The following is a 13,864-nucleotide window of genomic DNA, read 5'->3' on the forward strand; positions in this document are numbered from 1 at the left end:
GGCATAGCCGCCGCTCCCGTCGTCATTCAAAAAAAAAAGAGATCATTTAGTCGGACTTTCCCGCAGACCGGCCGCTTCAGTCATGTAGATCGTATGGAGCCGACGCGGCTGACGAAAGCCACACACTTTTCATGAAACTAGGCCCGGAGTTGCTCCATGAAGGAGTTTCCATACGGAGAAACGGAGCCCGGAATCACGAAGACTATCGATTTTCTCAATTGTCATCGTCAGCATTACGAGAACCAACAAAGACGCTGCCTGGGAATGAGACATTCCGTCCAGAGAAGGATCCTCAAAACTCTGTAAGACTGCTTTCGTTGCAATACGACATCACCGTTGTTCTGTTTTGCAAGAGGTGAGAGCTTGAGTTAGCGCTTGACACCGTGGCATGCGCAACCTGATCCTAGCACAGCGCCAATATTCGGGATTGGCATCCCTTTTTGTGCAGTCTCTTGAACATGACGCGGGAACCGGCCCATGCACGGTAGATCCATCATCCCTGAAGTTTCCATCTCAGAGATCACTTAAAGCAAATATCTGCACAGCCCCGGCGATTAAAGACGTGGAGTCAGATCGGCTCGCTCCATCCAAAGTGGAATAGTGAAGAGATGGCCCCCTTGATCCTTCAGGAGAGCCACGTTCTGCTTTCATTGCATCCGCCCTGAACATAATCTCCCTCTCTCTCCATCATTGAAGAAAGTCCTGGTTTAATTGCAGGCAATAATTTTGTCAAGCTTGCTTTCAGCTGGTCAAGCAGAAATAAGCTTCCCTTGCCACCGGAAAAGCGCTCCCTCATCCTTGGAGAAATAGATCCATGAACACCGGACAAGGCATCAGTGTTTAGAAAGCCGACAATTGGCTGGCCCCAATACTGTTCATTTGGTCCATAATCCCTGTCATATCGACGAGGTCACCCAGCATGAAGAAAAGCAGCGCACGTTGTGCAACATATCTTCAACGCAGTGTACCACAAACAACTGCCTGTCCCTGACAGGATTTTGGTACATCCCCTTGAACAAAGAATATGTGGAATAACCAATGATGTGGAAATGTACGATAAAAAGTACACCTGCCCAAAAATTTTTGCAGAAAATCTCAGAAATGGACTAACAGCGGCCAAGCAAGGAATGGTCCCAGGAGACCTTTTTTTCCCCTTTGCTGATTTAGAAAAGTGAACTTTGCTCACAGCCAAGAGGCGCTCGCATTATGACGGGAGCGGCTTGAATCGAAGCCTGGTTCATCAACATGACCCAATCGGCAGCGAGTTCCGGCTTGCTAGCGAGTTCGCAGAGCGACCAGCCGCGCGCAAACCCTGTGCTCGAGCCCAATTGACTCTCAAGAGAACCAACTCTCGACACCGCCAGTTCTCGAGGGCTCGGGGTGCACATGACAACCCCCGTCAGCCAAGTCAGTCCTTCACAAGTTTCGCCCTGAAACCCGTGCGACTTGGAGGGAGGAAAAATGGAAAAAATTCTGCCTGTGTACCATGATTCCTCGGAGCGGCCCTGTTCCTAGATTCGGTTGTTGCCGATAACTACTGCGTAGATTTTTCTTTTTCTGTCTCCCAGGTCATTGTGACTCTGTGCAAGTTTCAACAAGCGCGAAGATTGCTGAACCCAAAATTGTCAAAGTGTGCATACAGTATGCAGATACGACATGCAGATATCCCCTTGTGCTGTCAACAGGACCGTCACAGTCCTACCCCCACACTCAACGTCTAGCAAACTATGACGTATTGGGGTTCCCAACTTCACATTGTTTGTCTTCCCTCCGTATTTGCAGTTATATCAACTCGACTATTGTCCCGTCCGAGGAGATTGTGAAACCTGCTGTTCGGCACATCCGAGCAACTTGAGTCAGTGGGACAACATTCGCTTCATGCAAATTCATGTCCACATCTCCAAATTGGAGCTTGTGCAGCGGATGAAATTCTATGGCGATTGATTATAATTATTCTCAATACTCATGGACGGAGGATGGAATAGCGTCCCAAGTGTTTGGTTCGCAACGCCTACAAGGATTAGCCACTCCTATGGAGCACTGGAATGTTGGGCTATAAGGCTGTGATGTTGTTTCTCTGGAACACTTCGGTGTTTCATACATCCGTATATATGTGCCTATATATAAATGTCCAATGACATGCATTTTACCCTCAAAACATCCTTATAATCAAACTGTGAAAGGAGGACTCCCTGAAGGTGGTGTGCATCGGTCAGTAGCCTTTTTGTGTATGTGTGCTTGAGATTTGAAACTCTCCGGCCTAATACTGTACAGTACATATTTCGTCTCGCGGTCTGTGTGCCACTGAGACGCCGAAGGCGCGACATATTCTTGACATCCTCAACAGTGAAACGGGGCTCAAGGCGTACGTGTCAGGAAACACATGGCATATTCAAATTACTTCCTTCGATATCAAAAGCCGGATACACAGCAGAGAGCCATTGACTCAAAGCCATGGGCCCATGATAGATAACAAACAAGACGGTACATTTTGCATCCTGATCATGTTCTCAAAAGCTACTCAATGCGCTATCGCTACCGCTAACCGAAATACCCGAGCCAAATAATAATGGGGACACAAAAAAAAAAAAAAAGGCAGCCGAGTAATAGCAAAACCAAAGGATTGTTGTACAAATTAAATGGTCGTGGCCGTTGACATCACGGGTGTACAGAACAGCGACGGAACTAAGCATGTTGCCCTCCCAAACAAAAAAACAAAAGTAAAATTAGAAGAGAAGAAGCCCTCGCCGCCCAAACGCCTTAAAAACAAAAGCAAAAAAAAAAAAAAAAAAAAAAAAAAAAAAAGAAAAAAAGTTACAATTTGCCCGAGCCCGAAATTAAAGGAAGATAACTACACAAGAAGTAAAGCTGTCGAAAGGCCTTTTTTGGATCACGATTCAATCGCCCCCGGTGCAATAGCCAAAATAACCACCAAGCTACTAACCATCAAAGCACCGGCTATGAAAGCAATAACAGCCACACTGCCGCGACTAGCAGGGAATTTTCCGCGAACCACCCAGTACTGACCCTGGAAGTATCTATGGAATCCGATAACTAGGACGATGATGGCCACACCGATGAACGTAGCGCCGAGAGGCTTTCCCAAGCTGCGAAGCCGCCGGCTCTCTTCCACCAAACCGATTGAGTTGTAGTCGTTAGCTTGGTACTCGTCCGATATAACGGGCGGAGGAAAGTGGGAGCTTATGGAGGAGGCGGAGGCAGGGGCCGGTGTCTGTTGTTGGATGGATGTATTAAGACGAAATAGCTGTGTGATAGCTATTCCGATGGAGGCGAAGGCGAGAGATGTACGGAGCCAGGCGAGAAACGTTCGTTCTAGGAGAGAGAAGATCAATGATGGTGGTCAATAACAAGACTGTCTGTGAGGATGTCGCGTACCGAGGGCGAGATGGTCTCTCGCCACGCTGCCCTTGTTGTCCAGTTCTAGACTCCCGTACTTGTCCAAGACCCGTTTATACCACGGGTGGCCATCGCCGAAAGTGCAGTGGCTGTCCATTGAACCGCTCGGAGATTTAGTTCGATGTGCCTGAGATCGCTGTTGGTTGTCGGTTTGCTGGTCGTTCGGGTCGGATGGGTAGGCGGTTACATTGTCGGTTGACTGATAATGTCTCGGAGTCGTCCCCGCAATGATTGGGGCTCGTTCGTGAAGTGGGGAACGCCGTGGAGAGGAGGTGGACGAGAAGCCGCTTGACGAGGACCTGCTGCTGTTGCCCTGCAGCGGCTTTCGGGGATGGGATAGTGTCTCTATACTGCTGTAGCTATCCGTCGACCGGCGGGGGTTACTGTCAGCATTATTATCGTAGGTATTGGCTATGGAGGTTAACACCGGGTTGAGGGGCATGACTCTAATGCGGTGTTATTTCTCGCCTCCCCTGCCGGAACCAAGGTACCACCGGATGCTTGTGTTCCTTTCGCGAACTTCAGAGGCGGACCAAACACCAGTTCCGGGAATCACACATAACTTGGTCTGCTCGAGGGTGAAACCAATCAACCAGGGCGTTGAAGTGCGAATATGGCATGCACTCTCTCTCTCTCGTGCAAAAAAGAAAACGGAGAAAGAAACCCTGTGATTGAATCGAGGATGTTCAGCTGCCCGTGACCAGTGAGCGGCCGGTCAGCGGAGCCACCGAGCTGCCCTTAGCGCTTGGCGAAGATCCTAAAAACATGTGACCCGCCTTCATTCCCGCACACAGCGGCACCTGATTGGCTGAGCCACCGGAACCAAATGATCGGTACGGGGCCCGTGCGCCACATCATTGCAAGCCGCCAGCCCAGATTGGTAAGTTTGCCGTGTTTGCACACTTGACAAGCCTGCTCCTGCCGTTTGCTGTCGCGTGTGACGATACTTGCCGTTTTTGGTCTGACATCACTTTCAACGGCTGTCGCTCAGAGCAAACGCGGAGTACAATATAAGTTAATGGGGACGAGTGTTGGTATTTGAAAAGATCTTGGAGGAGAGTCCACTGCCTGACCATGAACATTTGTATCCCTTTGCTGTCAATGAACCTTGATCTTTACCAAAATATCAGACCAGCCAACGCAGCACTTCCCACCATCACATTCGCTGAGGACCCTCCTGGCCCTATTTTCAAGGAGAATTGCGGGAGAAATTGCAAAAAGATTCTGCAAAGAGCCGTGGCTCCGTGACCGCAGTGATAATGGAGACGACTTCAGGGACAAAAGCGATCCGAGTCGTGAAAATCATGACAGCCGTTTCCGCGAGGGCACGGATTGTTATAATGGAGAGTTCACCGGTGAGCTTTGCGTCTCCTTTGGCTGTAAGGGCGGAGACCGCTTCGACAGCCGATGTGTCGGCCCTGGATGCCCAATTTTACTTGCCCAGGGGACGACTCCAAGAGTGAACGCTGTGTTAGCCGAAAATATAGCTAAAGTGCCGGATGCAGCAGGAAAAGCTGCAGGCTCGAGAGCAAATGCATAGGCCTTGAATATATTTCCTTTCGGTGTGTGGGAATTCACTGCAAGCCTCGCAAAACGCCCGAGTTGCTCAGGCGAGTGGCAGTGCATAGGATCCCTCTGCAATATCTTTCCTTGTTACGGGGATGAACTGTGGGAATGGCGCGTGCCCTGGATCCGGCTATCCGTTAGGTAGAGATTGGTGTGATAACGCCTAGATAGCACCCGGTTGCACCGAAATGATTAGCAAGTATAGACCTGCTAAAGTAACAACTTACTCATTTCAACTTCGAGCAACATATGATCCAAGATAACAGCTTGTCCTGCGCAACGACAGTAGTAACGACAACATATTCCCTCGATAAAATCAAATCGATTCGCCCATCCCCTGATATAAGTGAAGTGGATAAATGGACGCTGCTGAGGCCTCCGGCATAAAAGAAGGCGTCGTGAAGAACCAGAGTGAACCAAAGCAAGGCTTACTTGTAACCTCGATTTCTACTATCACCCCCCCCCCCCCCCCCCCGCCCCAAGGCCAAGGAAAACAAAGAATCCGAAGCCAACGCCGATTGAGAAATCATATTCATGCAGGGACTCTATTGTGTGCAAAATTCGGCGCTCAAACTTGGATCAGGTAAAGGCATTCTTAGAAGAGAACAATTTATACGGGTATGGCAACTCCTCATCCCATTGGCAGCCCACAGCCCACTAACCCATTGGTGTAGAAACACCACGCAGAGCAATGGTTGTGGAGAAACTCGCTATGCAGCCCCTGAGCGGTTCGGATCCGGCTGTGGCGTAGTGGTCCGGGGCCTTGGGGGAAGTGCCAGTATACAGAGTACGGAGTACAGGGAACTAAATAGCTGCGTAAGTATGGGCCATCTGCGTTAGAAACTCCACCGTGGGAAATCCGGAGAAGATAACGGTTAATTTTGGTTTGTTTCTGCATGCAGCGCTATGGGTCTCATTTAGGTGCATTGCGGTATGCAATTTTTGAGGCATTATCCTCGTAGGCTTCGTACGTAACGTACGGAATACATAAAATATTGAGCATCTCTATAATCTATAAAATGGGCAATGGGATGAATTCAGTCGGTATAAGCCATCAGCGATTTTGTTTCTCGAATATCTTCTGTGGGGGTTGCGTTGAGGTGGGATTAGCTGGGGATCGGCACGAGCCACGTGGTCCCGGGCCTAACCATATTTAGACTAGCTTCGGGCCCATATCAAGGTCCTCGTGGCTCGAGCTTATTGTCGCGACAACTCTGTGAAGCAATCCGTCAGCCATCAATAATAGAACACACAAAGGTGTCTTCGCTATGGCATCTCTACCTCTGCCCTCATCGACTTCTCACAAGCCGACGGCTTCATTAGACTTGTCAAAGAAGCTGTCGAGCTTGCGAACAAACCGGCGGAACCCATCTGCTCTATCTTCCCAAGCAGCAGCGCCCCCCACGCCACAGCTTCCAGATCGACCAACCCTCACCCAACATCAGTTTATTCGTCCGGTGCCTCGTATCCTTTCTCCGCAGGACCTCGAAACATTCCTCTCCTCTCCGGCACATAGTCTGATTATAGCTTTTGTTTTCAATGTGTCCGACAGTGTTCGACAGCAGTCAGTATCATCCCTTGTTCAGCTACCAGTGTCGGAAACGATACGAAAGGTTCTATCGATACTTTCAGCCATAGAGGAGCTGATTGATAAGCATCCCTCCCTTGATCAAAATGGTTCGCGGTTTGGAAACCCAGCATTTCGTGATCTATTTGATGATATTGCGGCACACAGTGTGCAGTGGCACAAAGATATCCTCGGGCTCGACGATCCAGCGGCGATCGAAGAGGTGTCAACATACTTAATACACTCACTAGGCTCACGATCTCGCCTCGATTTTGGATCTGGTCATGAGTTGAATTTCATGATGTGGCTGCTTTGTCTATACCTGTTTGGAATGCTGGACAGGAACGACTTTCCCGTCATTGTTTGCCATGTCTTTATCCGCTATATGAAACTTATGCGTCACGTGCAGACGACCTATTATCTAGAACCTGCCGGATCGCACGGGGTATGGGGTCTAGATGATTATCATTTTATCCCATTCCTCTTTGGCGCCGCTCAGCTAACCGGACATCCCTACATTACTCCTCTGGCCATCCACAACAACGTCGTCTTGGACGAAGAAGGAGACAATTGGATTTATCTAGACCAGGTCCGATGGGTGGACAGTGTCAAGACAGTCAAAGGATTGCGCTGGCACAGCCCAATGCTAGATGACATATCTGGTGCTAAGAACTGGTATAAGGTCGAAGCCGGTATGAAGAAAATGTTTGTCAAAGAAGTCCTCGGCAAATTACCGATCATGCAGCACTTCTTATTCGGAAGCTTAATACCTGCTTTGCCAGAAATGGGTGAGCGAAACGAGAAGGCAGAGCAGCCCGACCCCGGCAGCGGTCACCCCCATGGCCATGCCCATTCCCACCAAAACGATTTCTGGGGTGATTGCTGTGGCATAAAGGTTCCTAGTGCAGTAGCCGCAGGGGAAGAAATGCGGAAAAGGCAAGGAGGAACAGGGTTACGGCCAATCCCATTTGATTAATATCGGGAGGACGGAAAATACTACCACTTTACTAATATGACTTTGAAGGCATGGGATGTTTACCTTATGATTTTAACTAGGCATCGCCGATAAAAAAAATATGGGAAATGGGGTCCATTTGCAACAAATCCTCCGTAAAGAAGTTAATTACCAGCCTTATAGTATAGTTTAGAATATGTACGCCGTATCCGCCCCTTAAACGCCAGATCCTTAACATGCACCACCAAGATCAGAAAACGAAACCAAAGCAGAATATTTGCACTGCCAATGTTATCCGGGTCCGATTCTCGGCCTGTTTGGCAAAGAATAGTTAGCATACCGCATCATGCAAGGTAGCACGTTCCACTACCATCCCCTTCTGCAGACGATCCCGAAGGAAAAAGAATGGCCGAAATACGTACATGTCGTGATGTTCGCTCAACTTGCTCAAATACTTATTCAACTCCTCCACGCGCTCTTTGTGTGTCTTCGCTCCTTCTCGTTTTAGCCGCTCATTTAACTGTTGACAAGGTGCAATCAACAACCAGCCCGCCAAAAGCCCAGGACTCCTGGATCGGATCGGTCAGGAAACACGTACCCTCTTTCTCCTTGCCTCTTCATATCTTCTCTCCGCCTCAGTTTTTGTGTCTTCCACCGCCCGGTCAGCATCAGCACTTGGATCTACAACGCTCCTGCCCTCGCTTTGAGCCTCACGCTCATCGACGGAGTCCTCTCGTCCTTTGGCATCGGAAGATTCCTTGCTTTTGTCCAGTGCACGTTCATTGTCTTTGCTTCTCTTTTTCTTCTTTTTCTTGTCAATCCGACCGTCTTGAACCCCTTTCAGCTTCAGGCGACCACCGCCGCCACCCGGTATTGTGTATTCATTGGCTGGCGCCATCGTTACTGTGATGATGCGCCATATAATGTGGCAACCCGCCAGCGCAGGTTGAAGTAGAACTGTCCCCGAAATAGATTATATAAGCATAATCCACGGTTAACTAACTAACCTAACTTAGTTAGTTATATGCCAAGCCTGGACATCCGCCCAAGGCCTCAAGCCGACGATGATCAATATCGTTGCGCTACGATGCTCGCAAGAGTTATTGAAGGCGCTGGCTAGCATTTTGTACATCAATCTTATTCACAGTTTCCTTTCCTTAACATTTTCGATCCATACAGACAAGCAGCTATTCCCAACTCGACACCTCAGCTCATGCCCGAATGTTCAATCACTCCAAACTCCTTCCAGCACCGTGTCCTTGCACGAGCTTAGAATATGTTGGACTCCGGCTCGAGCCAATGCAGCTTATACTGATCCCAATTGATATCCATGTATTCAATACCCTGGGCCCAGTCCTTTACGGTTCGACCTAGGCAATCCACCACACCTGCATCCGCCCCACGGCTGAGCAAAAGTGTGATCAGGCTCTTTCTAAGGCTCCAATCTTCTTGAAATGCTGGCGTTGTTACCACATTGGTCAATGCTGTGGCTCCAAAACTGTCCTTGATGTTTGGGTTTAGCCCGCGGGCCAAGAGACACCACATCATGGTATAGGGTTTCCGCGATCCAACTGCCCAATGCAGTGCAGTCGATTGGTCAGGCCCGACGATATGGGCGCCATAATCGAGGAGAGTGTTTACTACTGGGACTCCCACAGCCCAGGAGATTGCTCTTTGAAGTGCTGTCTGGTTGTCTGTTGTGATTACATTTACATCTGCGCCATTCGCAAGCAAATATCGACATTTAATTTCGTCCTTTGATGCGACTGCGTTTATCAAAGGGGTCCAGCCATCTGTTCTTCGTGCATTTATATCAACTCCAAGCTGAACAAGTTTGTCGATAATTTCCAGGTTGATTTCAAATGTGTTGTTGGCTGCAGCATGAAGTGCTGTCTCGTCATCCAAATCCTTCGCAAATGGATCGGCGCCCCAATTTAGCAACAGCTCTGTGATTGGGGGGCTAGAGTATCGTGCAGCCATGTGCAACGGAGTGGAGAGCTTAAGATCAGTTGCGCGAACATCAGCTCCCCATTCCAGTAGAGTTTTGATCACATCCATGTCGTTGCTTATTGTGGCGTAAAACAAGGCTGTCTGCCCAAAGTCATCCGCCATGTTTACATATGCTCTTCTTTCTAGAAGCAATCTGACTGCCCCTGCCGAACCAGTTGCTGAAGCTGCAACTTGGAGTGGGGTGGTGCTCGGATGTGACCGCTGTCCATAAGCATCAGCTCCTCCAAAGCTCCAATTTTGAATTTGTGTTCTGGCGTCAGGCGAACGGCGTTGATGGTTGGGATCCGCTCCAGCATCAAGTAGCATTGACATTATCGTGCTCTGGTATGCGCGATACGTTTCATCAAACCTGAGGATGAACGGAATTACATTGCTTTCTGCCCAATGCCTCGAATCAACAGTTGAGAGGAGGGCGTTGCTCAACACATTTGTATCTTCGATCCCGTCCTTTAGAAGTGCCCATGTCGCCTCAACTCGCCATTCCCTTGCCGCATTAATGAGAGCAAAGTCCTTGTCTAACGGGCTGTCCCTTGATTTACTCCATTTCAAGAGCAGTTCAATTATAGCCACATTGCCCAGTTCAGCTGCAATTTCGATTGTTCGACGGTCGGTTACGGCAGGGTCCGCGTCCGCGTCTAGAAGAACTTGAACGATATCGGCGCGTCCGAGGTTGACGGCAACGGTGAGAGCTGGAATCGACAACTCTCCATATTTGTCGGGAGCGCGACTGTGGACGAACGCGCCATAATCTAACAAAAGCTCGATCATATCGAGATCCCCGTTTCTGATAGCTGCATGGATCGGTGCTCCGTTGGTATTCTTGTTGATCATGTCAATGTGTTCACCCGAAGGGAATGCTCTTGAGTCAAGAAGTTTTTGCGCGGCAGCTGCATTCCCCTTCAAGACAGCAGCATGCAGAGGCAACACATCCAGCTCAAGCTCCCAGGTTTTTTCATAGCAGGCCGGCTTGAAGCTGTCGCAGAAATAGTTTGACCAAGTGGAGGACCCTTCGGACATTTCTGAGTGAGCGTCCCTATCTTCCATTTTCTCGACGCGAAAAGGGGGATAGAAACCAAGTGGTTCAAATATATGAGTTCAAACAATGTAGCTCAACAAAGGAGAGAAGGACATGAGGATAGGAGATTTTTCCCCTCCATAGGGTTCTTCTATCATGCATGTTGTGATTTTTTTTTAAAAAACAAAGCAACTCCAACACAGCAATTGTACTGTTACTGTGCGAATGTATGGAAAGCTCCGTCTGATACCATGCTCACGTGAGATGAATACAGGCCATCCCCCAGGTGGCACTTGAGAATCTTCTGGTGTAGCTTTGAAGCGTACTGGAGAGGCTATCAGAGTGAACAATTTTTCTCTTCCATTGCGTTGACAAGCTTACAGCCAGTTCTTGGAAGCTCAAGCTGAATCTTTGTTGGAATAGGCATTGTCTCCCCCCTTATCCAGGAGAAGGGACTCTTGCAAGAGCTAGAAGCTTCTGATCGAGCATGGAAAGCAGGCTCGAAAGGCTTTCCTTAGATCTAGAGGAATAAACAAAAGGGTATCTGGCGAGCAGACAGACACTGGCGGCCAACATCATGCCTTATTTTGACCACGGGAAAATCCAAGTAGACATTGCCTCAGTCTTCGAGGCTCCAGTTTCATCCTCAAGAGTGATAAGAAGCCGATTCCATATGCCTTCTAAAGATTCCCCCAGCCCGAAATTCTACCAGGTGTTGCAACGAGCCAAGATCCGGGAATAGAGTGAATATTATCCCGGTTTATGCGGGAAGGCCCAATAATGACCCTTCCTACAGCTGCATGACGATCACCAAGTCGTACAGAAATGCTATGGACTTGGGAACCTGACATTTGCAATTATGTATGCACTCCTCTGCTGGCATAGTAATTCTGACTGCTTTTGGTTCTGATGTGTTCCATATACGCTGTTTCGCTCTGTGCTGTACACAATGCATATCTGTCTGGATGGTTGTGATTCAGACCAGTTATTCTCTGGGGAGTTCTAGCAGGTCTGTGTGCTGAGCACGACAAAACCACAGCCGTGTGGCAATTTGTACTTTGCCTGGTCTAAAGTGCATGTGGTTTTATCTACGTGGACTGAGTTGAGTGGGCTTGCATTAATTTGAGAACTTCCAGATGTTCAAGGACATGAATATCAACATATACATGCGGAGTACAGAGAACATGTTCTTGCGAATCATGAACTTGAGTGTCCAGAATTTACGAGGAAAAAAGTGTAAAATCTTTAAGTTCACCTGTTAAGAGTCTGAGAACTGGAAGCCGCTGGGCACTTCCTCTTTCTAACAGGGGAAACGCGAAAGCAGTCCTGGTATGCAGGGATCTGCTCTTCACATATAGAACACCATATTCACACCCACTCACTCAAGCAAAGAGAGAATGGACTAAAAAAAAAAAAAAAAAAAAAACAAACCTTCCACACCATGCTGAAGTTGCAGTAAAGAATAGGTCAAGAAACAAACCACCGGGAATGAATGAATTACATCTCATTCCAAAAAGCAGAAGCCCCAAGTCTCTACCCAAACATCCGAATGAAAAGAAGAATACCAGCTAAAATGCCAAAACAAAACCAGCATATCTCAGAAATCACATCCAAGTAGAAGGGAAGCCTATATATTCAAAAAAAAAAAGAAACCAGATAGCAAGTAGCTCCAGTGTCCACCGAGATTAGACCCCCTTAACCACCGTCGTCCGCTCCGCGTTTAACCGTTCCGCATTACGTGCGTGCGATTCTTTTTTGCAGTCTTCTAGTCCGCTGCATGAATGTGATTCGAGCATACGGTGCTTGCTGCAGAAATGGCCTTTGCAAAAGCTGCAGTCGCCGACGATGCGCTGGGCGAAGTCTTTGCAGTCCTTGAAGGTACAGCGTGGCTTGCGGGATGGGGCCATGGTTGTCGTATATAGCGAAACGAGACCGCGAACAGAGGGGGGTAGAGAGAGGAAAGAATAAGAGAGCTTGTTATTTAGTCGGTAGGACGAACGTAAGCTGGAACGTCGGGCGGACAACGGAAAATTAAAGGGGGGAGACACTCGTCAGGACGTGGGATGGGAAGAAGTCGTCGAGCTGATAGGTGAAAGTAGGCAACAGACAGAAAACGACTTCTAAACGGTACAGAGTGAGCTTGTTTGTTCTTCACAATTGCAAACGTGTTGAGTAGCCAAATTTGCCATGATCTTCCCAGGAGTGACTCACCTTCGGCTGGAGCTTATTGCTGTCGAAACGCTTTGGCAAAGGACCCTCTCTAGAGTTATGGGGACGCAGGGGTGTTCTTAATGTTTGGTAGGGAGGCGAATGAAAAAAAAATTCAGACAATGCAGGACGGGAAGAGGCGGTGAAAGCGTGTCGATGAATCGGTTTGGTGGAGGCGGTTGACGTGTTAGGGGCGGGTTTGGTGCTGTATGCAGTGGGAATGGGAGTGCGGACGGGGGCAGAAAGGACGGTAGGGTCGAGATAACGAGGTACCGCGATATTTAACTAGTTAGTTGACAGAGCAGTTGAATTGAGAGGAGGAAGGCCGAGTGTGGAGGAAGTGCTGGGTATTTAAAGCCTTCCGCCTGACCTCCGGGTCGGCCAAGTATTCAAAAGTTAGCTTGCTTGTTAGTGAGCTGGAGCGATATGTAGCTCGGCGAATCTGGGGGCAAATTGGAGCCTCTTGTTTCATGGTTTGCGTGATCCAGTGAGGCGCTTTCGGGGCAGAATGGCAAGGCCTCAAAGGTACTTTGACCGGGGGGTATTAATAATTTCCACTGCCTCAGCAATTCGGCTGGAACCTTCCAGCACCCTGGATGCGCTGGAGTACCGCTTCAAGGGTCTATGTACCCCGGAGTATTGTATCCGCCGGGTTGATCGTAAAGTATACAGGGAGTTACCGTGATGACGTTGATATACTTGTCGAGTGACCTTCGATGTCTCCAGCGGCAACAGTTGGGTATCGATGAGGACGAGAACTTTGAACCATGGTCACGACATCCCATCACGAAAATGCCAAGTTGCAAAGATTGTCATCTGAAACTGACAGTCGAGACTCGTGATTAATTAACTACTTCGTTAGCCACCGGGACCTTGACCGGAACCCCTTTTGTTAAACCTGGTCGGCACATCGCGACCATGGTGAACGACACGTCGGTCGCTTTTCTCAGAGTCCAAGCTGGTCCAACTCCAATGGCGTGCTCCGTACGGAGTACACTAACATGATTCGACTCATGGGCGAAATTATGAGATCGAAGCAGCCAAAAGTGTCGATCCCTCCAGTGTTATTGGCGTTTCATCTCCCGAAAGCCGGGCCCTGATATTCCACAGAGATGTCATTTGGTCT

General features: G+C 48.7%; 8 protein-coding genes across 8 annotated transcripts; 3 read left to right on the forward strand and 5 right to left on the reverse strand.

Annotated features, from left to right (window-relative positions):
• Positions 1–131: 131 nt before the first annotated feature.
• On the forward strand, positions 132–665 carry CIMG_05747 (uncharacterized protein; the record flags this gene model as incomplete). Its single annotated transcript, XM_001241850.2, has 2 exons — positions 132–355; positions 602–665. 2 exons carry the CDS (start codon positions 132–134, stop codon positions 663–665), a joined length of 288 nt encoding a protein of 95 aa, XP_001241851.2.
• Positions 666–2,797: 2,132 nt separating this feature from the next.
• Positions 2,798–4,071, reverse strand: CIMG_05748 (uncharacterized protein). The gene is made up of 2 exons (XM_001241851.2): positions 3,397–4,071; positions 2,798–3,333 (listed from the first exon to the last, which is right to left on the reverse strand). Exons 1-2 carry the CDS (start codon positions 3,857–3,859, stop codon positions 2,891–2,893), a joined length of 906 nt encoding a protein of 301 aa, XP_001241852.1. The 5' UTR covers positions 3,860–4,071; the 3' UTR covers positions 2,798–2,890.
• Positions 4,072–4,243: 172 nt separating this feature from the next.
• Positions 4,244–4,957, forward strand: CIMG_05749 (uncharacterized protein; the record flags this gene model as incomplete). The annotated part of the gene is made up of 2 exons (XM_001241852.1): positions 4,244–4,297; positions 4,562–4,957. 2 exons carry the CDS (start codon positions 4,244–4,246, stop codon positions 4,955–4,957), a joined length of 450 nt encoding a protein of 149 aa, XP_001241853.1.
• A 1,294-nt stretch (positions 4,958–6,251) lies between these two features.
• Positions 6,252–7,726, forward strand: CIMG_05750 (phosphotyrosyl phosphatase activator; the record flags this gene model as incomplete). The annotated part of the gene is made up of 1 exon (XM_001241853.2): positions 6,252–7,726. One exon carries the CDS (start codon positions 6,252–6,254, stop codon positions 7,524–7,526), a length of 1,275 nt encoding a protein of 424 aa, XP_001241854.1. The 3' UTR covers positions 7,527–7,726.
• Positions 7,727–7,796: 70 nt separating this feature from the next.
• CIMG_05751 (protein FAM32A) lies at positions 7,797–8,403 on the reverse strand (the record flags this gene model as incomplete). Its single annotated transcript, XM_001241854.1, has 3 exons — positions 7,797–7,818; positions 7,928–8,025; positions 8,104–8,403. 3 exons carry the CDS (start codon positions 8,401–8,403, stop codon positions 7,797–7,799), a joined length of 420 nt encoding a protein of 139 aa, XP_001241855.1.
• Positions 8,404–8,667: 264 nt separating this feature from the next.
• Positions 8,668–11,127, reverse strand: CIMG_05752 (uncharacterized protein). The gene has a single exon (XM_001241855.2). The coding sequence runs from the start codon at positions 10,557–10,559 to the stop codon at positions 8,775–8,777; it is 1,785 nt and encodes a 594-aa protein (XP_001241856.1). The 5' UTR covers positions 10,560–11,127; the 3' UTR covers positions 8,668–8,774.
• Positions 11,128–11,766: 639 nt separating this feature from the next.
• Positions 11,767–13,035, reverse strand: CIMG_12978 (uncharacterized protein). The gene is made up of 2 exons (XM_004445211.1): positions 12,742–13,035; positions 11,767–12,650 (listed from the first exon to the last, which is right to left on the reverse strand). Exon 2 carries the CDS (start codon positions 12,435–12,437, stop codon positions 12,216–12,218), a length of 222 nt encoding a protein of 73 aa, XP_004445268.1. The 5' UTR covers positions 12,438–12,650; positions 12,742–13,035; the 3' UTR covers positions 11,767–12,215.
• On the reverse strand, positions 12,582–13,523 carry CIMG_05753 (uncharacterized protein; the record flags this gene model as incomplete). Its single annotated transcript, XM_001241856.2, has 3 exons — positions 12,582–12,650; positions 12,742–13,023; positions 13,419–13,523. The coding sequence occupies 3 exons, from the start codon at positions 13,521–13,523 to the stop codon at positions 12,582–12,584; spliced, it is 456 nt and encodes a 151-aa protein (XP_001241857.2).
• Between the last annotated feature and the right edge of the window lie 341 nt (positions 13,524–13,864).

This window comes from Coccidioides immitis (assembly GCF_000149335.2).
Source record: "Coccidioides immitis RS genomic scaffold supercont3.2, whole genome shotgun sequence".
NCBI classification, from domain to species: domain Eukaryota; kingdom Fungi; phylum Ascomycota; class Eurotiomycetes; order Onygenales; family Onygenaceae; genus Coccidioides; species Coccidioides immitis.